This window comes from Panthera pardus, unplaced genomic scaffold, assembly GCF_024362965.1.
Source record: "Panthera pardus isolate Hobbes unplaced genomic scaffold, ASM2436296v1 HiC_scaffold_16, whole genome shotgun sequence".
NCBI lineage: Eukaryota > Metazoa > Chordata > Mammalia > Carnivora > Felidae > Panthera > Panthera pardus.
This window is the reverse complement of record NW_026526721.1, coordinates 130,426,212-130,452,701: the sequence shown is the minus strand read 5'-3', so window position 1 is coordinate 130,452,701 and position 26,490 is coordinate 130,426,212. Positions and strand designations below refer to the sequence as shown.

The 26,490-nt window shown below is 42.9% G+C and overlaps 1 protein-coding gene across 10 annotated transcripts in view; it reads left to right on the top strand.

The window, feature by feature from the left end:
* Window positions 1-26,490, top strand: part of NEK11 (NIMA related kinase 11) — a 287,681-nt gene that overhangs the window by 154,971 nt on the left and 106,220 nt on the right. For all 10 annotated transcript variants that reach the window (XM_053903812.1, XM_053903815.1, XM_053903809.1 and 7 more), the window contains one exon: window positions 10,648-10,808. In XM_053903812.1, the coding sequence (XP_053759787.1) occupies window positions 10,648-10,808 (161 nt within the window). The remainder of the gene's footprint in view (window positions 1-10,647; window positions 10,809-26,490) is intronic.

Sequence of the window (26,490 nt, the reverse complement as noted above, 5' to 3'; positions counted from 1 at the left end):
TAGAAAAACAAGTTCAGAGAAATGTTATAGTTTTGCCTAAGGGAGAATCACACTGGCATGTAGAATAAAAGCACACACTTTAGACCTTGAGGGAGACCTATTTCCAAATGGATCATGGGACTTTATTTCTGTCATGTGTGTGGGGGGTGGGGGGGGGGAGGAGGCTTTTGTACACTCAAACAGATGTCACCCAAAGAACTCCTCATAGCAGAACCTGCAGTCCTATATATAAGAAAGGCACTGTACTGTACTTAATTTAGCTCTCCTTACAAAAAGGGTCATGAATATGCATTTTGGCTAAGAAAATTTTTTCACAGCCTCATGTGTGATGCTGCTGGCTAAGCTAATCAACAAGACTAATTTTAGCCTTAGTTTTGAAACTTTATTTTAGAATAGGTCACACTATTAATACTAACCTATAGCTTATCGTGTGAGAGAAGAGAACATCAAAAAGACATAAAACCAAGCAACTGCCATGTCCCCAAGACTATAAACATATTGTTTGTAATTGAGCTTTAGTTCCACTTACAGTTAGTGATCTGATTAATAAAGTAGATGTGATACCTGCTATGCAGTAAAACACATTGTCTACTTTGGGGATCTAGGAGGTCCATGAGCCACCTTTCTCTGGGGTGAAGGGAGGGAGATGAATATCTATGAAAATTCTACATTCCATTTGTATGGAGGTATTGAATCACCATATTGCATACCTGAAACTAGTATGATGCTGTATGTTAACTAACTAGAATTTAAATAAAAACTTTAAAAATGGGTGGAAAAACTCTACTTGTTGGTCCTATATAAAAGAAGGTGGAAAAGGCATCCGCTAGATGAGGTTTGATTTGATAGGTTCTTTGAAGTGGCTCTGGGCACATGCAGAGGAGGCCCAGCATTAGGGTGGGATCAAGTCACTGCCTCTTCCCTGTTAAGTCCAGGACTGAGAGTCAGAAAACCTCTGGGCCTGTAGTTGTACCTTCTTGTTTGCAGGGATCAGGATTGGTGGTGGTGGAGGGTGTGCTGGCCAGAGGAGGAACAAAAGGTCAGAAAGGTGAAGTGACCCACATCCCAGGGTTTCAAAGAAGTCTAGGCAAATCCAAACTGGAGGCTGTAGTCCAGCATAGCTAGACATATAGAGGAGGACACTCTAGAACAGCACTGTCTGGTGGGACTGTCAGCGATGATGGAAATGTTCTATGATCTTGTCACAGATGGCTTTCAAGTGCTTGAGATGTGGCCAGTGTGACTAAGGAATTGAATTTGTCATTTTATTTCATTGTAATTAATTTTAATTTTAATAACCACTTGTGCATGGTGGCTACCATATTGGACGAGGCAGTTCTGGAAGGAGAGCTCTTGAAAGGAATGAGGTTAGAAAGCACGAGTGAGTTCAGGAGAAAATGTAGAGTCCAGGTCACAAAAGCCAAGGTCCTGATCTAAAGGTACATGAGAGAACCATCTGGAAAGCATCAGAAAAATAAAACTGCCTGGACCCAGCCCAGGACTACCCAATCAGAATCCCTTTTGGTGCATACCTTTAACTGAGAGCTACGGAATTCATTGGTAAGAGAAGACAGGTCTGGGAAAGAGAGTACACCCAGGTGATAGAAGGCCTGGACTGCCAAGCTGAAGATTTCATACTCCATTTTATTGGCAGTGGGGGAGACAGATGGGGAAGAGAGACATGGTAGTGAGTGCATTAGGCAGAATTTGTGGCATCCTGTGTTAAGATTGGAGGTGATTGCAAAAGCTGTGTGTTAAGACATTATCTGGAGTGTTCATTTCTGCTTTGGAGTATGAGTGTGTTCATTTCACTGGGGGATGTCCATATCTTTCCCTGGACTGAACATTGGTTCAAAATGTTCCTTAGCAAATGTGCTGCTGTAAGTCTCCAGCCCCACTAAACACTATGGTGATTGAAAATTACAGTTGCTTCCCACAGGCCCAGAAGGGGGCTCTTTGTAATGAAATAGAGATGCAGCAGCATTTGGAATATAGAGTAACAGCCTCTCCAGGCCCTCCAGCAGGGACCCGTGGTATCCATAAAAGGGGATGATTCACATGGAAAATTATTTTCCGAGTGTACCCTTCCCCCTCCAGGACTTCTGAGCTCCCATGAGCAATCTTAATGGCTGCTGATGGGAACTAGGACACCCTGAGAACTTGGCCCCGCTGATGACTCACTGAATAACCCTGAAAACCTGTTTCATGGTTCACAGTGCAGGGAGGGATGGCTTTTAAAAATTGAAAAGGAAAAATAAACCCAGGATATGTTGAAGTTTAGAAATTGGCAAAATGCCTTTTCCAAAACAGCAAGGTTTCCGAGCCAGTTTTTTTCTTCTAACAGTGCAAGGGAAGATATGTCCAAGGGTGACAGACCTAGTACCTTTATTAGCTGCTGGGAGAATGAAAGGCTGGGGACTCAGCCATGGTGGAGTCCAGCTGTCTCCGTGAGAGACACGTCGCCTCTACCTGGGGAGTTTGCTGAAGCTCTGCTGTTGACCCTTTATACATGAGTGCTTCTTTGACGTACCAAGGATGAGGTAACCCAGACATCAGTTTGGATGCCCTGTCCCAAGATTTGGGAAGCTTGACTCAAACAGAAGCTTGTCCAGAGCTCTCTTTGTAATTGATGGGCAGGCTCCGTCCACCTCCATCTCATGTTCTGAGGCTGGTGGCCTCCTTTGGCACCTTTTGATTCACACAGCAAACCCAGTCTCTCGCCTACTACACCAAGTGTTTGATGTGCCACCAGCTTGCTGGCTCTGACCCCTCCTACTCTCCTTCCCAACCCCTTTTCTGGAGTAAGGCCAAAGTCCTCTTCTTGTCTCTGGCAGAGGGATCATATTGTCTTTCCCTGCACTCTCGTCAGGTATTTTTCTAAATGCTTACAGCTGGGTGCCTGCTTCAGCAGCACGTTTACTAAAATTAGAATGATAGGTACTTATATTTGGTATGAAAACTGTGAAGAAAACAAACATTCTCTACCTGCTAAGGGAATAGTAATGGTCATTTATTAAGCACTTACTACGTTCTAGACACTGTGCTAGATAGAGCATTTTAAGAAAGCTTTGAGGGCTGCCTGGGTGGCTCAGACAGTTAAGCATCTGACTCTTGATCTGGCTCAGATCATGATCTTATGGTTTGTGGGTTCGAGCCCTGCATCAGGCTCTGCATTGGCAGTGCAGAGCCTGCCTGGGATTCTCTCTCTCTGCCCTTCCTCCACTCATGTGCCCACTCTCTCTCTCCTTCTTTCAAAAAATAAATAAAAATAAACTTTAAAAAGAAAAGAAAAGAAAACTTTGAGCAGGGCAAGTATATTAGACCTCAACAGATAAAAAATGTGGCTGTCTGAGATATAATTTATATCTGACAAATGACTCACTTTAGCAGTGTCCATAGGTATTGTTTGTAGAAAGTCTGAGGGAATAAATGTATAACATAAAAGAATGTGACCTTGCTGGCATCTGACTATTTTCCTTTAAGAAGTGTTTACATCATTGCACAACATCACCCACCTTGTATAGAATTGTATGTTACAGCTATGGGTTAAGGTATTATTATAATACCCCCAAGTCTTTGATTGGGCTCCTTAGATGCAGAGCCTGAAATGGTTATTCTGGTGTATGTGTTTTATTGAGGGAGAGCTCTTGGTTTCAGGGGGAGGGTATATCTAGACCCACAGAAAGCTCTGGAGCATGAGGCATACGAGGGGGCCAGGTCCACTTGAGTCATTAAGTCGTTGGCCAGGACTTTGCTCCAGGGTGGAGGGAACACATAACCTCTTTGATAAGGAAATTCTTTGATCTGAGAGCAATTTTCTGGAGAAGGGCATTTGTGCCCTGTTAACAATTGTTATGGGCTGAATTATGTTCCCCTAAAATTCGTATTTTGAACCCTAACCCACAGTAACTCATAATGTGACTGTATTTGGAGATGGGGCCTTTAAGGACGTGATTAACTGAAAATGAGGCTGTTAGGGTGGGCTTTAATCCTATCTGACTGGTGTCTTTATCAGAAGAGGAGATCAGAGATTAGGACCCTGAAAAACCAGTGCTAGAGAGTCAACCCCCCACAAGCCAAGGAGAAACCAAACCTGCCAACAGCTGGATCTCGAACTTCCAGCCTCCAGAACGATGAGAGTAAATGTTGTTTTAGTCCCCGGTCTGTGGGATTTTGTTGCGGTAGCCCCAGCAGAGACTAACACGGCAGCCAGCGCTCACAGCAGCTGGATGAGTGTGTCCGTTATATTTTGGGGTGCGCCTGGTAAGGAGGTTTGGGTGGCACGTCAGTAGTATTCACTACACCCACATACAAATGGGAAAAACCACCAGAGAAGTGACATCAGCTGCCCAAGGTCACAGAGCCAATAAGCAGCAGAGACCAGATTTGAACCTCAGCCTGACCCTACAGTTTATCCTCTTAATCTCTCAGAAGCAGCAGACATCACCAGTTAACTTGGGCTTCAATTTCTGTGGGTTTTTTCATGCCAATTTGCCTGCACCTTACACAAGATAGAGCTCCCTGGGGAAACTGAGGCAGCTCAGCAGAGACAGTGTCTGCATCTAAGTGCCTTCTCAAGGCATTCTCTCACCCAGTAGTTTTGGGAATGTTGTGGCATATTAATCATAGGTTTCTCCGCCATATGAGAAGATGATGTTTTTATTTAAAATGTTTTCATTAAAAAAATGGATTAAGGCGATCTTTTTCACACCCACAAGTGCCATATTTAGGAAAATAAGAAATCTGGAGAACTGCCTTGTCAGTATAATAATAACTATTGTCATTCTGAGCACCGCTGCTTCCAGTTTGTAATGTGAGAATGTGGTCTTTAGAGGCCACATCAAGATCTAACAATAGATCAGTTTGTTCTTATTATAGCTTTTGTTCAATACTTTCTGGCTCAAGATAAAGCCATTGCCCACTTCAGAAAACTAGGAAAGAAAGGAAAAATAAAGAAGGGCATGTCTGGGCAGCTGCCTGCCACGAGATCCCCTCCTCACCCCCAGCTGCCCCACCACAGCTGACATAGAGAACATCCTCTCTTTAGGAGGAGATGCTTTCCCTGAGATGGTAGGCATAATGAGAACCATTTTGAAAATATCTTGTGGAGGGGCGCCTGGGTGGCTCAGTTGGTTGGGCTTCCAACTTCAGCTCAGGTCATGATCTCACGGCTTGTGAGTTCAAGCCCCACGTGGGGCTCTGTGCTGACAGCTCAGAGCCTGGAGCCTGCTTCCGATTCTGTGCCTCCCTCTTTCTCTCTACCCGTCTCCCACTCATGCTCTGTCTCTCTCTTCTCAAAAGTAAATAAAAACATTGGAAAAAAATTGTTTTAAAAAAAAATACCTTGCGGGTATTGTTGACTTCCTAGGAGAAGGGGCAGAAAAGTGGTGAGTGAATCTGTTGGATTTCCCAAGTCACAGGTCACTTGGTCACCAATCAGTTCTGACACTATTGGAGGAAAAAATCTTTATGTCCCCCACTGCCCTTTTCCTGCCCTTCCCCAAAACAAAGATTAGGAAATTCTCTGCATGAAATTTGAAAGTGCTTATCTCTTAGAGGTGTAGGCATTCATTTGTTGGACAGCAAGCTTTGAGTTTGGAGTGTCTGCTTTGAAAAGGCAAAAGATTTATAGATCTGAAGAGAAACCAGAGCATCCTGGAGTGTCTGCTTTGAGCCATGGGTTTGAGAAATTGTGGGGAACAGGACCGTCTTGGCTCCTGCCTCCCAAGAGCTTATCAACTGGGGATATCTGTAGAAGCTATTTTTATTTGAGCAGAAAGTGCCAGTCATTGTGCGAAATTAGCGGTTCTCAAATTTAGGCTTGCATCAGGATCCCCCTGGAGGGGTTATTAAAATGCAGATTGCTGGACACTTCCTTCAGTTTCTGATTCAGCAAGTCTGGGAAGCCCGAGAATTTGCTTTTCTAGTAATATCCCAGGTGATGTTGTTGCTGCTCTTCTGGGGAACACCGTTTGAGAACCATTGTGCTAAACTCATGACATGCATTTACTCAAGACATACAGATGGTTAGAATCATTCAGCGTGGTGGTAGGTGCACAGGTTGAGGTATTCCTTCCACATCACTAAGTTCCTCTAAAGGAAATGAGGCTTTGACTTTAGGCAAAGTTCTTATGTTATTACTTCTTTTAAAAAAATTCTTAAAAAATAAAAAATAATTAAATAAAATAAAATTAAATTAAATTAATTTAATTATTTAAAAAATAATTCTTTAGTGCATTTTTCTGATCATTTGAGAAGTTTAAAGGGCTGGTACAATAATATATGAAGTATCAGGGAAATTCTCATTCAACAATTACACCTGTGTGTCACTTTCTCCTTGAAGGTCCTGTAAGGTAGAGCAATGGTTCTCCAAGATGCGGCAGCAGCATCATGTAGACTTCTTGCCACCCCCCCCCCCCCAAACCCCCGCCCAGACCACCAGTTTTTTAATCTGAAACACTGGGCATGGGGCCAGGAATCTGTTTTAACAGGCCTCCACGCAATCCGAGTTTACACTCCAGTTTGAGCACATCTGAGGTTGAGGGTAGTGACAGCTGGGCTGAGTCTGAGGGAGAGCCCTTGGCATTCAATATTCCCAGCTCCTTTCAGACACTTTACCAGGATGACTAAGTGTTTCAGTTTTCCCGTCTCCTAAGTGGAAAGCCTATCCCTTGTCCAACATCTTTCAGAGTGATGGGGGAAGACAATCACACCTTTTATCCATGACGTGGTTTTACTAATGAAGACGAACGTTCCTAGCTAACCATGAAATAGCACCAATTCGGTGGAAAAAAAGATAGGATTCAGGTTATTTGTGTTCTGGTCTAGTGTCCACCCTGCATACAGCTCTGTGACTTTCAATTGGTTATTAGCCTGCCTGAGCTTCACTTTCATTATCCAAAAAAATGATAAAAATGTCCTGGTCTAACTTGAATAACTGTTGCAATGATTAAATGGGATAATGGATGTGAATGTGCTTTTGCAAACTGTAAAGTGCTTTAACTTTGGACTGCTCACTCACAGCTTTGTTCTTCTCCATCAGTAAAAATGAGAAGAGTGCCCTACAACTCCACAGAGATCGTGACAGCTAATGGTACAACAATTTGAACTCTTCTAAAGTAAAGCTTATGTCTTCATTTTTTTGGTCTATAACATATAAGGTTGGAAGATGTAGTCTTCCATATTCTATTATAGTGCTTCTATATAATAATACATGATAGTACTTTTATTTGAATTAGTCACATCCTATAGCAACAGTTTGGACATTGTGTCCCAGACCAGCATCCCCAGCATCCCCTGGCAACCTGTTCAAAATGCACATTTTCAGGCCTCACCCCAGACCTGCTGAATCAGCAAGTGGGTGGGGCCTAGTGATCTGTGTTTTAACAGGCCCTGCAGGTAGTCCTGATATTCACTTAAGTCTTAGAGAAAGGGATTTATTAGGGTCTTAATTGAAGGGTCTGGCAAAGAGCCTCCTTTTCATGGAACAGGGTGATTGCTTCTCTTTTTCTCCAGCACGGATCTGTAACAACTGTGCCCAAGTTCAGGCAGCCACAACTGGATTCCTTCATAAACACATTGTCGCTGCCCACCCAGCCTAGTAGAGATCTGGAATGCCTCTCCAGTGCATCTGCTATGAGGCTGACTTCAGGGTGTGAGGAAATTAAAGCTATTTATCACAGACCATTTTCCCTCAATGACAGGAGAAATGAGCCTTAGCCTAACAAGGCTTCAAATTGGGCCTGCATAAGAAAAACACACAGCTTGACAAACACAGTTTGAGCAGACTTACATTTCTTTTGACTTTTCCTTTTGAAAATGATCTCTTTTCTGAGCTGTACCAAGATAGTGGTGCTCGTTTAAGAAATACTGGAGATGAATTCATCCCTGTCTGCTTTATGACTTAGGCACAAGTGGCAGGAGGGCACTTTCCTCCTTACCATTTCTTTCCTTCCTCTCCTTCCTGGGAGGGGATCCTTGGTAAGAGAGGGAATCTTTCCTCTAAAACCAAGACTCTGTGCACAAGGAGTCATGTTATGGGAGGTGGGGCTCAGTATTTATCAAGAGAACCGTTTGGCTATGGGATTTGGCCTTTTGCCTTATTACCCATTTGAGTTGGGTACAGTATGGATTTTGAGAAGTGATTCTATTTTGTGTATATATTTGTGATTGTCCAATATTTCTGTTTCTTCCTGGTGTTGTGTATTACAGGCAAAATGTGTACAGTTTTATGGTAAATGTTAGTAATGATATTTACTGGGTACATAATGTGCATGGTGCTTTGCATCCATTATACTATTTAATGTTCTCAACAATTCTAAGAGATGGGCATTATCATCTCCATTTTACAGATGAGAAAGCTGAAGGGCAGGAATAGAGCTGGTATAGAGCTGATATTAGAGCCTTGATTTAAATGCAGCTCTTTTTTGATTCCAAAGCCAGCATTCTAAACCAGTGTTTTTCAAATTTTTGCTAAACCAGTTAGCAAAATCAACAAGTTGCAACTAGCATTTAAAACAGTTTTCTTGAATAGAACGTGAAAGACCAGAATTGTCATATTTAGTAAGGGTAAATCTGGATGCATGAAACTTTCATTTCAACTACAAATATATTTATGTTCATACACAAATATAAGCACATTTCTGGGTACTGGGAAACAATGTAAATGATATTCTTATTGTGTCACAGTCAAATTTGAAAGCAAATATTCTGGCCTAACGTGGAGGAGATGAGGAACAGAGGGAAGGAAAGAGAAAAATAGGAATAAATAAATGAACGAATAACTGTCAAAGAGACAGAGAGCCTCTGGGGGGAGAGGGAGAGGAAATAGGAGGAGGTGGGAAGAAGAAGACAGAGTGAACAAGTCTGTGATGCAGAGATGGAGGGAGAGGTGGAGGGGGAGGAACAGAGGTGGGAAGTCATGTGGTCCTGTCCACCATTCCATTCAGTGAGAAATGCCCCTACTTGAGGACAAAACTAGAGACTTGAATTATCTACTTGGGAGCTATTAGTTTTCATATACTTATCTTGCTCATACATTTCATATATGCTTCATCTACTCCTCAAGCCATTCTGAGTGTGAGTTGAGTCAAGATTTTTATAAAACATGGCTCCCATATACAAATAATCTATTTCATTTGCTGCTCAACAGAAAACCAGTGATCTAAAGGGAAAACAGTCTGTGTTGGAGTTACCAGAAGTATGGGAGCCCCAGTGTGCCCCTTCCTAAGGAATTGGCAAAGACAATTTTTTAATATATGTAATTTTTGTATTTTGAGTTAATTTTGAGGTCATGGCACTGGCCTCTTGTGTTTTATGGGAAACCATAGTTAGCGAAGATTTTAAAGTACCCCGCTGTCAGACTATCAGGGAACTCTACCTCTACTAAGTATCCTACTTCCAGAGGATTCTGGAATCACTTAATGAAAAGTCCATTTTTACAGATGTGGAAATTGAGTGAACATTTTATAAAGCTTCCCTGTATATAGTGGTTTCATAAGAATCATATTACTGAATCTTCCCAGCTACCCTGCAAGGTTACCCTTATGCCAGTTTTACTGGAGAAATTGGAGCTCAATAAGTTCAAATACCTTGTCTAGGTTCTCCTGTAAGAGGCAGTAGAGCCGGATTCCAACCTGATTCTCTGATGCTAAATTCCATATTCCCCCCCCCCCAAGAAACACAGAGTAGCAACAGTGGGTTGAAAAACAGTGCTGTTTGTTATGATTTAGAAGAATTTATTTAGAAGAATTATTTTGTTTATAAATCAGACAATGGTGCAGAGCCTAAAATGCCCATGGTTTTAATATGGTGGGGTGTCACTCTGTAATTTGCTCCCTTCCCCAAGGACATTTCCCTATTTCTAGGCCTTCATTAGTAAATTGGAGTTGATATCACTATGTTTTTTTGTGATCCAGTCTTGGCCTTTCTTGGTTGAAAACCATTATAAACACCGATTATGTTTTTAGTTAGTAATAACATTTTATCATGTAACTTAGGTAGTCACTTCTTGGCATCAACTTACGTGAGGGATCCTTCCTTTTTAAAAACAATAAATGCCACATATAGATGTAAGTAAGCAGGGTCCCAGAGTGAACGCCATTTCAAAAGCCTTCATAGCCTATTAAAAAAGAACTGTAATGTTTTCCCCAGCTTGCCAAAATGCCATTCCTGTATATCCTATGCATCTTACCTGGTCTCACCACTTATTCTTTAAAAAAGAAATTCCCAGGAAGAGTGCTGTCATAGTTCTACTCCAGCTGCCTCTGCAGAAGTTTTGTGTGGGTGTGTAAGAGAGCCCTGCAGGCAAGGCATCTCATCCTGCTTCTGCTCCTACATCCCCTCCTTTGTAATAAAGATTTATGCCTCCAAGAGATCATTTCTTCTTGTTTCATGGCTTTATTCTTCCACCTTCAAAATATGGTTGCTGGTAGAGTCATTCCTCCTTTCCTTTACGGGTTTAATTTTGCTGAGTATTTATTACATTCAACCAGATACTTTCAGGAAGTTAAGATTCAGCTCTACCCTCCTGAGAGCTTTATCAGCACAAACATAATATACATCTCTGGGAGAAAATATAGGAGATCCTAGATTTGTTACAATTTTAATGACTGGTAGGACTCGATTGCTGTTTATTCTTTATTTCAGACATCCCAGAAGACCCGCTTGTGGCTGAAGAATATTATGCTGATGCATTTGATTCCTGTTCTGAAGAAAGTGAGGAGGAGGAAGAAGAAATAGTGTTCTCAGGACCGGAGGAAGAGGTTAAGGATGAAGGACCCCAGCCTGCTTACAGAACAATCCAACAGGTATATGCTGCTCCCCAGTGGATATAGTGGAACTGTCCGAGGTACCGATCAGGCTGTGACTTCCCAGAGGGTCCAGGAAGTCTTAGAACCTGAAGTGGGAGATGGGGACTGGGATTTGTTACAAAGGTGCCATGTGATGGGTCTTTATTTCCAAGGTTCAGGGGAAGGCAGGGCCCCATGGAATTCTTAGAATCTGCTGTGGACCATGTTGATTAGGGAAGGGCTAGAGTACCCAGTACTTAAGCAGGTGGGAAGATGATATGTACTACACTGAGGAGCACCCTATATACAGCTGTTGAATAAAGAATGCAAGTGTCTCTTTAGCAGAGAGAAGGGGATTTTTTAAAATATACTCTTCTGGGGGCAACTTTTCTTTGGCTCAGGTCATGATCTCACAGCTCATGGGTTCAAGCCTCACATTGGGCTCTGTGCTGACAGGTCTGAGCCTGGAGCCTGCTTTGGATTCTGTGTCTCCCTCTCTCTGTCCTTCCCTTGCTCATGCTCTTTCTCTCCCTCTCTCCCAAAAATAAATGAACATTAAAAAAAAATAAGTATATATATATTTATGTATATATAAATTTATACACACACATACACACACACACACACACACACACATGTATACTTTTCTGCCTGGTTATAAGATTTTTGAGTCATGTCCTAGTGCACAAATTAGTTCTGGAGTTGAGGCCCAGAGATCCTTGGCTCAGGGGATGATCTTTCTGGCCACTCCCAGCCTTTGTGGGCCCATCCTTACATAAAGCGCTGGAGTCTCCCAGTGTTCACAGATCTCCTTAATGGGCAAGACTAAGCTCCGTTGCGTCATAGGCTAAGAAACATCCCTGGCATGTGATTTCTCTGTTGGGTGTCTACAAGAGAGTGAAAAGCAAGAAGTATGTGAAGAGAAAGTGGATTACTTTGGGCAACTTATGCTCATATACTTTATTTTCTTCTTAGGCCATAACATGTTAACCTTTCCAGTCCTAAGCTTTCTTAAGTTACAAAAGATTTTTAATAACTGGGAACCATTAAGCTACTGAAATAGAAGTCAATCAGGGAGTACATGTGGCAATGGAAACTTAAGTCAGCAGGATTAATTGAAGTTTGTATATAATCTATTCAACACTTTTTAATGAAGACTAAGCAATCCATCATAATATTCAATAAATAAGACCAACAAGAAATGATTTATGTATTAAAAAAAAGGGAGCACCTGGGTGGTTCAGTCAGTTAAGTCCGACTCTGGCTCAGGTCAGTTAAGTCTGACTTTGGTGGGTTCAAGCCCCGCATCAGGCTCTGTGCTGATAGCTCAGAGCCTGGAGCCCGCTTCAGATTTGTCTTTCTCTCTCTCTGCCCCTCCCCCACTCACATTCTGTCTCTGTCTCTCTCTTTAAAACAAATAAACATTAAAAAGTAAAAGAAAAGAAAAGGAGAGAGAGGCACGGAGAAGGGAATCAGAAGGGTGTGGATCCGAGGTTAAGAAGAGAAAGGGACGAGAGAAAGAGAAAGTATGAGCAAGAGAAATTAAGAACAAATACATGAAAAGACAAGCAAATGAATGTTGAGAAAAATATAGTCAAGGCAGAGAGTGATTCAGCATGTCAAAATAAAAATTACTCTCCTTATACTATTTCCCCATTTCCAATGGACTCTGGTGACCAAATAGCACCTAAGACCACAAAATGAAAATTCAATTTCCATGTTCTTCTGTGCCACTGTCCTAAGCAACTGAGGCAAATATATTTTTTTAAGTTTTATTTATGTAAGTAATATCTTCACATGACATGGGGCTCGAACTGATGACCCTGAGATCAAGAGCTGCACACTCTTCCTACTGAGCCAGCCAGGTGCCCTGAGAGACAAATGTTACAATATTATAGAACCATAATTCTGTGCCTATGGTTGCAAAACACATCCATTTTTGCCAGAGCATTGAGTGGCAAAATTTTAGCTACTAGTATTATTACTTTAAAATGCTTTTTTAATAGTATAAAACTGATTCAGAAGATCACATGAATAAAATGTACAGCAAACACCACCCAGGTCAGGAAATAGAACTTTAGTAGCCACTCTAGAAGTCCCATCTTTGGCATAATTGTGGGAACACAGGGTTGGAAATCAAAGTGCCTGTAGATGAGACTAGCCTTTGTTAACCTACAGGTTGTGTGACCTTGTGCAAACAAAATTTCACTGTGCCTCAGTTTTCTAATCTGTAAGGTGGGAGAGAGAGACGAATGGTTCCTACCGCATAGAGTAGTTTGGGAGTTAAATGAAGCAATCGATATAGATTACTTAAAATAGTGTCTATATTGAAGTAATAATGAAGTAATTAATAGTGAGATATTAGCTATTATTATGATGAAGTTACCCAGCCATCTTGTGTTTTTTTAATGATATTTCCAAAACTGTTTAATGTTAGAGTGAGATTTTACAACTGTAATATTAAAAAAAAAATCCCTTCTTTTTATTTCTTAAGGCTAATGATAAATATAGGCCAGCAGTTTTGCTCTCTGGGCTGCACATCTGTCACATGTGATATGATAGTTGAAATTCCCTCCACACGGTGAAGCATTAGAAAAAGCAGAATGATCTTCTTGGAATGATACCACAGGGGTAGAGAAACAGATACAGGCTAAGCTTTGTGAATTGATTTTAAATCTGTAAGGACAAGATGCTGAGACCTCTCACATACATGTTGGTATTTTGTCTCACAAAACCCTGTCAGGTAGTTATTCTTATTTCTGCTTTCCAGATGAGGAAACCGAGTCTCCAAGAGAAGCAACTTGCCCATGGCCACACAGCTAGGGAAGGCTCAGAACCAGGCACAGGCCCAAGTCTGTCATGTCCTCAAGCCAGTATTTTTTTCTGGTACAAAAGGTGTATCAACCTAGAATTAGACATAGGTAACTACAATCCCTTTTGTTTTGCCTAGTAGTTTGAAATAATTTCCCCCTCCTGAAAGGTGGTGAGTGTAGGGTTGTGATGGCTGTCTCCTCTGCCCTTTCTAGGTTATTTTATTAGCAACACACAAATTATAGTTACAGAAGTCCATGCCGAAACCCAGTCACCATTGGCTGTGTAGACTGGGTGAAACCTGCAGGCCTCGCTGGGATTTTCCTCTTCTGCCCTCTCCCCGGTCTCACCCTTGACTCAAGTGTGTCCAGGGTCTGCCTAGGTGATTATTGTGCCCAAGGCTTTTATGTGACTAATCAGATCAAAGTTGATTTTCCTTCCTTCGGAGGCAGCAAAAGTCTCACAGTTTGTGTTTGATGGAAGAAGTGCTTTCAAAAAGAAAGATAGGCACAGGCTTCATTGGGATTGATTGCTGAGTCCCTTGCACCACCCATGACAATGTTTTCAAGCAGCAGCATCTCCAAAGCAGTTTTATTAAGCACCTAATTGCTGTTGATCATCAGTTTCTTCTCTGCTGCTTTCAGCAGAACATCAACAGCACCTTTATCACAAACCATTATCATACCGTTGATAGCTGCTCTGTGAAGTCTGTGGTCGCTGAATCAGAACCAGCCTCATAGGTCTCAGGAGAATGGAGTTTATAGCTGTCATCATCACAGGGTTTTCAACAGTATTTGTGGAACCTGTCACTGAAAAGGGTTTTGCTCTAATGGACATGCTTTAGGGCTGCAGATTGATGGGTGTGTTCAGAGACCCCTATGTGTTTCCCTTGCTGCCTTGACCATCATTTCCCTCAGTAAGACTAATCAATGTCCCGTGTGCACCAGGAATCCACACGCTAGGTAGACCATAATGACTTCACACAGAACTCCCCTGGGAAAGGCTCTGTTGTTTAATGAAGGTAGCTTTCATCAATACTTGTTTTAAGAAGGCTCTTAGGACCACGGTGTTTGTTCTTGCCAAGACGAAGGGCTGTGGAGGCCCATTTTTCCAGCTAATTCTGTAGCTTTCACCAAATCCTCTAGTGGTTTTGAAATTCTCTCCACACAGTGAAGCATTAGAAAGAGCAGAATGTTCTTGGAATAGTGCCACAGGGGCAGAGAAATGGATACAGGCTAGGCAAGGCCTAAGAGTCTACTGAGGACTCTTGGATCAGGTCATCATGAGAATATGTGCCTCTACAAGTGTCTTCTGTTAGTGAAGTTATTAGTTTTATCAAATCCAATTGGTATTATAACACTAACACCTAACATCTCTAGAACCTTTATTCCTTTCCCTGTACGTTATATGTTGTGTCAGGTCAGGTCCTCTGGGAAACGGATGACAAGATAGAATTGGGGAGAGCCTCAAACCACAATGCTGGTCTGCATCTTTGAGGGTAAGGATGGAAGGGAAAGAAGGACTGGATGGCATTGTCAGCGTGCAGGGCAATTGATAGGAGAGCCCCAGAGCAGAGACTGCCCTGCCCGTCAGAGGAAACCAAACTGGGCAGGAATGGCCTGGCTCTGGTATCCCCAAGCTCGAACGGGCTGGGAGCTGCCGAGCAAGAGTGGATCCTGAGGGGCAGTGGCCGGGGGTGGTCAGCTGACTCCACAGCTTCACTGTCAGCAGGCTGGCTCTTGAAGAGAAATGGAAATGCTGCCCCCCCCCACCCCACCCCCCACCGTCACAGCCACTTCTCGCAAAGGCCCTCTGATGCATGTGTTGTAGTGCAACTACATCAAACTGGCTGGAATTCAAGAAAGGGTGAAGGTGAGAAGGTGAGAGTGAGGAAACAGGGAGGGTGAGAGAAAGGAAGAGAGTGTGGATTAGTGATTTCAGGCAGTTCTGCCTGACATTTGAACCAAAAAGTGGGTGTCCCCGATGGAGAAAGAGAGCTGAGAGCTATAAATCCACTCTCCCACTGCCTCTTAGGGCCCGTGTGTATCAGATGGAAAACATCTTGGTGCTTTGAATTATTGTCCTAGACTCACAGTATTTAAAACTACTGTTCTTCATAATCTGCAGTTCCTAAGTGCAGCTCAACTATTTCATTTGGTGCTCTAAAAGAAACAGCACATTTTGTCTGTAATTCATTACCGTATTAAGCACTGACTTTAAAACTCATGTTCCCTGAGGGGCGCCTGGGTGGCTCAGTCAGTTAAGCGTCTGACTTCAGCTCAGGTCATGATCTCACTCCTTGTGAATTCGAGCTCCGCATCGGGCTCTGTGCTAACAGCCCAGAGCCCGGACCCTGCTTCAGATCCTGTGTCTCCCTCTCTCTCTCCCCCAACCCCACTCATGGTCTTTCTCTGTCTCAAAAGTAAACATTAAAAAAATTTAAACAAACAAAAAACTCATGTCCCTTGAAAGATGAGACTGCTGTGAGATCCTCACTCTGCACAAGGGGAAACTGAGGCATAGTGAAGCGAAGTAACTTCTCCAAGGCCACACAGTTAGCAAGAGAGCTGCTGCCCAGGCTGACACATTGTTAAGCCGCTCCCTTATACAGTTTTCTCCCGGCACAACAATTTAGTTATAGCAATTATAATCCCTCTTCCGTGATGATTGAATGAACATCATCATGGAGGTGAGGGAATAGCTGGGGGGCCACTGCATTATCTGACCTGTTTTACCAAACAGAATTACTGAGCTGTGCACAAAGGAAAATTGATACTGATTCTAAGAAAAGTGTTGAATTGTGAAAATTGAAACCAAAAAGGAGCCTGCCTCCCAAATCTGTTGTGGGATACAGATCTCTCTCCTCCTCCTATCTTCTTGTTTGTTTGTTTTAATAGAAGATGCCAGAGCTCTTGAGTCCAAACTGTAGGGCTGATTTCACTGCTATTTTGCATGCCTTGATTAATTTACCTTCATGGGTGGGAGGAAACAGTTTTGGTCTTGAATTGACCTTAGATGGCATCAGTTCTAAGAAACAGCTAGCCCCACTATTTAGTCATCTCTCCATCAGCATCCCCCTGGCCCATGTCCCAGGCTATAAAGCAGCCACCCTTGCTGAGGTGTTAGTGGACTTTGATGGGACAGTTTCCACCCCTGCCCCTATTCCAGCCCTCATTTCCATCATAGCTGCTCTCCCTCCCCTCTCTACCATTTCTTGTCCAGGATAAAGCATAGTTCATTGCTGGTGAGACAGGGACCAGCAACACCTTGCTCTGGGACATAGCTTTGCAGAAGGCCTTCAGTCCCTAACCTTTTACATTAGATCCACTGTCGTGTTGAGGATCACACCTACACTTTTTGCCCCAATCCCAAAGAATGGAGGAAGAAGAAGGAAGGCGATAGGGTGGATAAAGACAAAACCACACTGAGCAGGAGTGTAAAGAGTCTGTGCACTCCTTTCAGCATTGGTGGTGGGAGCCCCCGCTAGCCTCCACCAACTCCTTGTTGGCGGCTGGGCAGAGGTCCACAGCAGCTGGGAGAGCAAGGGGACAGCAGTAACCCACACCGTGCTCTGCCGTGCTGCTCCTGGAGCTGGGGTGAGTGTGGTGGAGTGGTGTAATCTGGGTTTTACAGAGCTGGTAAGCCTACTCGGAATGGCACCTTTGGGGCTTTCCTCTCCAGCAACCCCCCCCCCCCCCCCGCACTGTGCCAACACCAATTCCTGTGTCCATAGCTATCATCTGACCTCAGGTGCCCTAACCATACAGGGTATAAGAGAGTCTGCAAAGAATAGGAAGTTCCTCCGAAACAGCCCTTGCAAGCAAGGAGCCCATCCTTGTGATTCAATTATACAGAGAAGTTTAATCTTATTTTCTTTATTCATCTGGGAAGAGAGAGTGAACACCGTTTCATGGTGTGTAGTCTAGGAAGAAAGGAATGTGACACATCTGAGACGTTGTCAGAGGGACTGTCCTTTCTATGTAACCTGCTAATCTGGAAGTACATGGGTCCACACCATGCCAGAGAAAACAATAATCATTCTTAATAAATCGGAGCCAGCCCAGCAGCATGTCTGGTGCCGTGCTGAGTCTTATACGTACCTTATCCCATTTTATAGTCACACACACATTATGGAATGAACATCTTCCATCTCACCTTACAACTGAGGGTGAAACAGAAAGAAAGAATAACTAATTTGACCTAGGTCACCCAGTCTATTGACAGAGCTGGAATTCAAACCAGCAAATATTCCTTGTCAACTAGACATTTGAGCTGCATATCGAACTGGATGTAGAAGTTAGTAAAGGAGAGGAAAAAAAGACACCTGGGACATAAGGGACAGTTCCAAAAGGTGTGAACACATGACCAGGTGATTTTAAATCATGTTGGAAACAGAGGGCCAAGTTTTCCACTTACTCTGTGGGGTTTATGTAGGAATAAAGCTAGAACTGGAGTCAAAAATCGTAACTAACCTGCAATAAAGAACTATGTGTTGCAAGGGCTACCTTTTGCAACATGAACCAATAAATGTTCCTTAAATTGCAGGACTTTCTTCCCTAGACTATTGGGCATGTGGCGTGAAAAGAGAAAAACAGTTCATCAAGAACAAGTGAGCTGTTGGGAGGGAGTGGGTGGACTGGGGGCAGGCCCCTCTGCACCTGCTGCCTCTCGAGAAATGGATCACAGCAAAGGTACCAGCCTCCCCGGCTCCTGAAAAATTCATTGCCCAAGTTCCTGGCTGGGCACCGTGATGCCACTCCAATGGCCCTACTTTCTCTTCTCTTCTCTCCATCCTTTACATTTCCAAACTAGAATCCAAAATGTCTTAAGAGTTCTGTATTGGATACCTATGAATGTCTGTGACCCGAATGTAACCCCACAGGTACCAACTTGCCGCGAACCTGGGCATTAATACGAGACAGCTGCAGTGAGAAGGTTTTAATAATGCAGAGTAAACAAGGCATTAGCAGTGAAATGTGGACACATTGACAGTCACGTTTCGGTGACTCCGAATTCAGTGACAGAGGCGGTTAGTGTTACAGGAGCCGGAGGGGCTTGTTTGCAGTTTGAGTTTTGCAGATGTGGCTCTGTGCTCCCTTCACTACACACACTTGGAGACCTTTTATCCTTGACAGAAGGCGACCATTGGCAGTGAGATAGGAGTAAAGACGTCAGCTTCCAGATTCCAGGGCAGGCTCCATGAAGGTGCCATCCGCTCTGTCCTATGGCTTTGTACTAAACGGCACCCTCTGTCTTCCTATGAATTATGAATGCAAATAAGCGAGGGCTTGCCTTCTAATGAGATGAAAGCAAGATGTGAAAGGTACATCTGAGTGTGCAGAAAATGGATAAGGTCACCTTGAGGTGTTTCGGTGTCCATAACTTAGTGACATTTTTCAGGATATGGTGGATGTAGTTTGTAAGAGAGTAAACAGTAACTTAGTAGAGCAACTCGCAGGAAAGAACGCGGGTGGGTTGTTGCTTGGATCGTTCATTTACACATCGCACACCTGAGTGTTCTAGGCACTGGGTATGAGGCAATGAACAAAAGAGACACAATGCCTCCTTCATGGACATCCCACTCAGCGCTGTGTATTTACAGAGTACCCATCGGCTGTCTGTCAGCTCCCAGATGTGTCTTCCATCCTTGAGTTTTGTCTCCCCACAACTCCACATTCACATACCTGGTGTTCCTGGGAGTGGGGTTAGGTATCATGTGGACTTCTAATAGACACCCTGAACTAAGCACGTCCCAAAGTGAGCTAATGCCCCAGTCCAGATCGGCTCCTCTTGAGTCAGCCTTGACTCATGTCCTTTCACTCAAATTCCACATCCAGTCCAGAAGCAAAACCTGCTGACTCAATGTTTAGAATATGATCACCTCTACTTCTACGGCCAGAGCCACCATCACCTCCCCAGTGTATGATTGCAGTAGCTTCTAACTGACCTCCCAGTAACCCTCCTTCTCTCCACCCCACACTTCACTCAAAGTGAAAGGCACAGTCTGTTCAAAATGACCTTGCAGCATCCGTCATTGCCCATGGAAGAGCCTCTCCTTTCCATCACTGGGAGAATCACCCTCACCCATCCCCCTTCAGTCATATTAGCCTCTTTCCTGTTTCTGGAACACACCAAGCATGTTTCTGCCATTGAAAGCCTAGAATGCCCCCCTGCCCCAAATACACAAATTATTTTGCTCCCTGTCTACCTTCAAGTCTGTGTTTCTATGTCATCATATTGGGGAGAACTCAGACTACTTATAGAAAATAGCACTTGCTGGCCTGAGAAGTCCTGCCCTTTCCCTGCTTTCTTGTCCTCCATAGGTCTTTTCATCATCTGACCTACAACTGTTTATTTGCTTATTCATTTATGGCCTGTTTCCCCCACTAGAATGGAAGCTAGTAGGGCAAAGATACTGTTTGTATCACTCCTGCATTCCTAGCACCTTGAACAGCGTTTGGCACAGAGCAAATACTGAGCAGATGTTGTGGAATCAATGGATGAGTGAATGCCTGCCAGTGGACAGTCTAGTGATACAGGTAGCCAGCAAGCCAGCATGCTTACAGCTGGGGCAATGAGGAAAGGAAGAAGTGGAAATGATGGAGTAAATGGGCTCTGGGGGGAAGGGCGGGGATGCCCACTGAGTGGGGGTGTCAGGTAGAATTTCTAGAATGAACTTTCCAGCTGTGACCTGAAGGACAGAAAAAGCCAGCCCCTCGATGTAAGGGAACAGAGCTGGGAGAGTCTCAGAGAGGAGGAAGGGTATGTAGGAAGGCCCAGGGTCATGAAAGGGCTTGGCAAGTTTGAGAAATTTCATAGCGAGCAAGAAGATCGATGTTAGTTGGAGAGGTCAGGCTACATCATGAAGGTCTTGTGAGGAAAGCAGATTTTATTTTAAGTGCAAGGCCAATCCAGTGAAGGGCAACTGAAGTAAAGTCTTTTTTTTTTTTTCAAGTTTATTTATTTACTTTGAGAGAGAGAGAGCATGAGCAGAGAAGGGGCAGAGAGGATCAGAGGATCCCAAGCAGGCTTCATGCCATCAGTGCAGAGCCCAACATGGGGCTCAGTCCCAAGAACTGTGAGATCATGACCTGCTCCGAAATCAAGAGTCGGACACTTAACTGACTGAGCCACCCAGGCACCCCAGTAAAGTCTTAAAATGAATCGATGGCAGTAGAAATCAGCACAACAGTAGCAGTGGAAGGTGGGGGTTGGCTGGAAGGAGGCATGAGGGAAATTCCAGGAATGACAGGGGTGTTCTTTATCTTATTTGGGGTGGTGGCTACACGAGTGTATACATTTTCTAAAACTTAGCCAATAGTACACTTGAGATCTGGGCATTTCCCTGCATGCAAATCTTACCTTGATAAAAATAATACATCATCAACAAAGTCATCAAGACAAGAAAAACTACCCTCCCCCCCAAAAAACTACAACAGAATTGTGATATTCATACATATATAATGACACTTGTAAGTCAGCCTGTCTCAAGGCTGCTTCTTCGGCAGTCTTTGGCCTGGGCATGACTTTGCAGCTTCGGGGAGGTCCCGGGTACACTCAAATGAGGTGTCTTAGGGAAAAAGTGAGTCCGGAATGACTGAGCATGAGTGGGCAAAGGGGTTCTGTGTGGTTTAGTTTCACCCTGTGGAATGACTGACAAGAGGTGACCAAGAGGTAAAAGAAACCAGCCCCTTCACACCCTCACAGCCGCTGACATAGGGACCCTTGAGTGGGAGGATGTGCCCCAGGGTCTGAGTGAGATGACGTCGAGCTCCCCTCTGTGGCTGGAGCTGTAAGGGAAGGTTATGGCCACTTTGTACATCCATTTATAGAGCTCTGTTTGGGATCGTTCCCCCGATAGAAATGGTGTCGGGCCTGGCCGCACGCCATGTAGGTATCCATTCCCATTTATCCTGGGCAGCCTTCAGCCCCTGGAGACATAAGACACTTCACAGCTGTGAAACTGTTCATGTCTGTGCTGCTATCTGCTGAGCCTTCTCTGGATATGCCTTGGGGAGTCAGCATAGCCCACCTGCTGGCAGAGGGCTGACGGTGCTAGATGCTGACAGATGGTGGAGTTTTCGCCACCACAAGGTGTAGGAGCAGACCAAGAACACTCTGGGACGTTCTTGAGAATGTCTAAAGATACAATTGCTCAGGGCTCCTGGTGCCCAAACTGAGCCCTTATCCCAAAATACGATCTTCTGACAGCTAGTTGCCTTTCATTCATTCATTTGTTCTTTCATTCACTCATTCAGAATTCATTCCAAGAAGGGCACAACATTGTGAACTTGTTTCCATTTTACTGATACAACTGCTAGATCCGACTGATCGATCTATCTATCTTCAGCTTCAAAGAGAACTGTGTAAATTGTTTTCATTTACCTAACTTTGTAACTAACGCCTCTCTTCTTCAACTGCTCAAGTTTCAGACTTGTGTAACACTTCTTTTATTTTTTTTCCAATATATGAAATTTATTGTCAAATTGGTTTCCATACAACACCCAGTGCTCATCCCAAAAGGTGCCCTCCCCAATACCTATCACCAACCCTCCCCTGCCTCCCACCCCCATCAACCCTCAGTTTGTTCTCAGTTTTTAAGAGTATCTTATGCTTTGGCTCTCTGCCTGTAACACTTCTTTTAAATAAGTGCTTTGTTTCTTTTTAGCCAATTTGCAATTCTTTTTCTCTCACTTAATGAGAGGAAGACATTCATGGTGGTGGGGTGGGGAGTGGCAGAGTGAAGGACACAGCATCTTTATGTCTCTGCCTTCCTCTCTTTGGGCTCCTTCCTCTGCAGTGTTTTCTTCATCCAGATAAAGGTCAAATGTCCTTAGACTTTGGACAACAAACCTCATGGGACTAGGACTCTCTGTGAGGGGGTTCTTATTGCTTTGTTCCCTCAGGGGAATAAGTGACTATCCACAATAGCTTGAGAAGCAAATTGCTTCAGAAAGAGATTTCTTCAACTGCATTACCCATTCCAACAATTTGACCAGGAAGTTAAGCTGGTTCACTCCAAGATGCTGAGCCATATTGGCTGTGTACCAAAAAAACATTTTTGAGCATTTTGTTTAACAAACACATATTACAATTAATATGTGCCAGGCATGGATCTATGCATTTTACAGATGCTAACATTTAATCCTCCCAACAACCCATTTTACAGATGGGGAAATGGAGGCATGGATAGGTTAAGTAATTTGCTCAAGACATAAGACTGGCAAATGGCAAGGCCATATTTAAACTCAGGCAGGCTTGTTTCAGAGTCCATGCTCTTAACCACTAGGCTGTGCCCCTCTCCCTTGGTCCATTCTGTAGAGCCTCAGCTTTGTGCCAGTGGCCAAAGGATTTTGGATAAATCCTAAGTCCTGCTTCATTCCACCCAGTCTGGCCACTGGGATCAGACTCCACTTGAGAGGGATTGGTTTAAGATGAATATGCAATCCATTGTGGCCAAAAAGTGTGAGGATATATTTTCTTGGAGAAGAGGGGGTCTGCGAATGCATGGAAAGTAACATACTCGTGCTCTTTGTTTAAGCCAGTTTATGTAGGTTTTTCGTTAGTTGTAGCTGAAACTGTCCTAGGTAATATAGATGCTAAATTAAGATTCTTTTTCTTTTTCTAGCAAGAATATTGGCATAGAAATACGCTGGTGTAGTTATTGGATTATATTTTTCAAAACAGCTTCTTGTCAACTTTCAAGTAAAAGTTTGAATTTCAAGGAACAAAGCAATGCTTGTGATATGCACAGCTGACAGTATCTGGGGCTTTCCTCTAGCACTAATTATGAAAAATGTAAGATGCCCTGTAGTTCTGGTTTGATATATACCTTGTAACTATGTTTTGACTACCTTGTCCTGTTATTGAGTATCCATATGCAAATGTTATTAAGAATTTGGTCCATTGCATCTACCAGAGTATTAGATCCCAACAAAATAATGCTCATAGAAAGTCTTCTTCCTGTAAAGGAAAACTGCTTTTTCTACACCACTGAATTCTTTATGGTTGGGAGATTTTTATGTTTTCCAGGAGTCATACTTCTCTAATTATATCAATAGTAAGTTGACTAGGGAAACAACAAGTGGTTGACAATGATAGGGTGTTTTGTTTTGTTTTGTTTTGTTTTGTTTTTTTACAGCCCAAAGAAAGGTTTCAGAACATTAAAAAAGTGTTAACTCAAAGCTAACATTTAAATGAACTTTTGGGGATGTCTGACCTCGGCTCAGGTTATGATCTCACAGTTCGTGAGTTTGAGACCCGCGTCGGGCTCTATGCTGACAGCTCAGAGCCTAGAGCCTGCTTTGGATTCTGTGTCTCCTTCTCTCTGCCCCTTCCCTGCTTGCCCTCTGTCTCTCTCTCTCTCAAAAATAAATTTAAAAAGTTAAATTAACTTTTAATTTCCAGTGTATGCAAGAGTCAAAATATTAAAGTGTCTGACACTGAGCACTTCAGTGATTCTTTTGAGTTTTGCCACTCTCTAATTCATCATGAAAATATCTAGTACCATACTTTCCACACCAAAGTTCCACACGTATTTCTTGAATGAAAATAAGAGTAAAGGGGGAGATTTTGCTACTGTTTTAAACACATATTATAATGTGTCTAATATATTAATATCTGTGGTTTCAATGTAAGTTCTATGGTTATACACCACCCCCCCCCACCCCCCACATGTACATATATATGTTTGGACACACACATCCCACTATCCTAAATGTCAGGAAAGAAAAGGCATCATGTTCTTGCAGCCATGCAGGGAAGGTGAAATGTCTTAGTCTTAGCACTTAAATAGTTCTCCCTCATGGAGATGACTTTAGAGTTGTGAGCTACATACACATTGTGGTCAATTAAAACTATAAACTCAGGTACTCTGGAATAGAACACAACAAATATGATGCCATGTGATTCCATGTAAGCACAGTGGGGTTTTGCCCTCCAGGGGATATTTGGAAATGTCTAATGGTGTGTTTAATTGTCACAACCTGGGATGAGGGAGGGTACTAGTAGTGGGTGGAGGACAGGGATACTGCTAAACACCCTACAGTGCACACCAGGGTCCCCCACACAAGGAATTACCAAGCCCAACATGTCAATGGTGCTGTAGTCAGAAAGTCTTGAGTTGGCAAAATAGGTGCTCATGGCATTTCTTCCCAGCTTAAAGTAACATTCACACTAATTGAATAAAAGAGAATTCTCTGAGGCAGATAGACCTTTCTAGAACAATCCTCGTGGCCCGCTCATTACAGAAGTCTACCTGAACTCAATGTCCATAACATTCATGTTGGTTAAAGTTTGCTCTTGAAATTGTGGTCCGTGGACCAGCAGCATCAGCAGCTACTGAGAGCTTGTTAAAATGCATAATCTCAGCCCTACACCGGACCTACTGAATCAGATTCTACATTCTTAACCAGATCCCTGGATGATTCCTACACACAGTGAAATTTGAGAATCATCGGGTAAGAGGACTATGTATCTACTGAATAAAAAAAGAACAGCTAGTTGCTTCCCAGACACTCATTGGCTGCTTTAATGACATTAACTCTGAGAACAGTCAGCCACAAATGTTTGCAGACCTCATCTCCAAAGCTGATAGGCCAAGAGCTCCATTTGCTCAGAATACAAAACAAGATTGGAAAGCCTCTCTATCACAAGTGTGAGGTAGAAATGGCCCCGTGCAACAGTTTCCTGTTAATTGTTTTCCCATTGCCCCTTTTAGGCTTTTCTCCACAGGTCAGCAATTAAAAGGAGAGTGAGATGGTAGCTAGTTTACTGTGGTGATCACTTTGTAATGTATATAAATGTTGAATCACTATGTTGCACACTTGAAACGAATATAATATTGTATGTCTACTACACTTTGTTTTTTTTCCAATATATGAAATTTACTGTCAGATTGGTTTCCATATAACACCCAGTGCTCATCCCAAAAGGTGCCCTCCTCGATACCCATCACCCACCCTCCCCTCCCTCCCACCCCCCATCAACCCTCAGTTTGTTCTCAGTTTTTAAGAGTCTCTTATGCTTTGGCTCTTTCCCACTCTAACCTCTTTTTTTTTACACTTCAGTTTTAAAAAAGGGGGAGAGTGAGAAATTAATTGAAGCACATTGAATTTTAATACTCAAATTAACACAGGGTTTGATACAGGTCTGCCATCACCAAATGTGAGTTACTGATTCTGAAAATACTTTTCTAGTTTCATCCTAAAACCCTTTGGGTAACTGTGACCTATGTTTGTAAAGTTAAAGTATAAAACCCTTTCAGTTAATCTATGCAGAGGAAAAAAAGCAAAACTGTGCTCCATCCTTTTTCTTGAAGTGGCTCCAGAATCTAAAGAATCCTGGTTCTAATGTGAAGTGGCAGGATGTAAATAACTACATGCAGATATCTACTAGCTGAAATGCTAGTTCTTGCTAACTGTTTTAAGTAAAGAGATTTGAGGGCAATGGTGGGAAAGTGGCATTATTTTTTAATCTCAAAGAACTAAAAAAATTATTTAATTGAAAAATTAAAGGCATTAGTAAAGATAACCAAACAATCTTTCCTCCAATGAAGAGGAGCTTATTATGTATAACAGAAGAGAGGTTCTCTTAGTAGAAAATTTTACTTGAACAAAAGAGTAAGGACAGGAAGCTTGCAGAAGTCCCAGGACTAAATTCAGTAAAGACACTTGGGGATCCTAGAATGTATGAACTAACACAGGAGGCTCTGTTAATCTATTTGTTCACATGAGGATTTCCCAAAGTATGTTCCTGCAACTTTCACAGAATGAACTAGCTTTCATGGGCAATTAGGTTTGGGAAATACTGTGTTAAACAAGATTTTAAATCTTTACTAGAGAGCTTTTCAGAGCTTTCAATATGTTCATGAAAGTTGTGAATCTCCAAG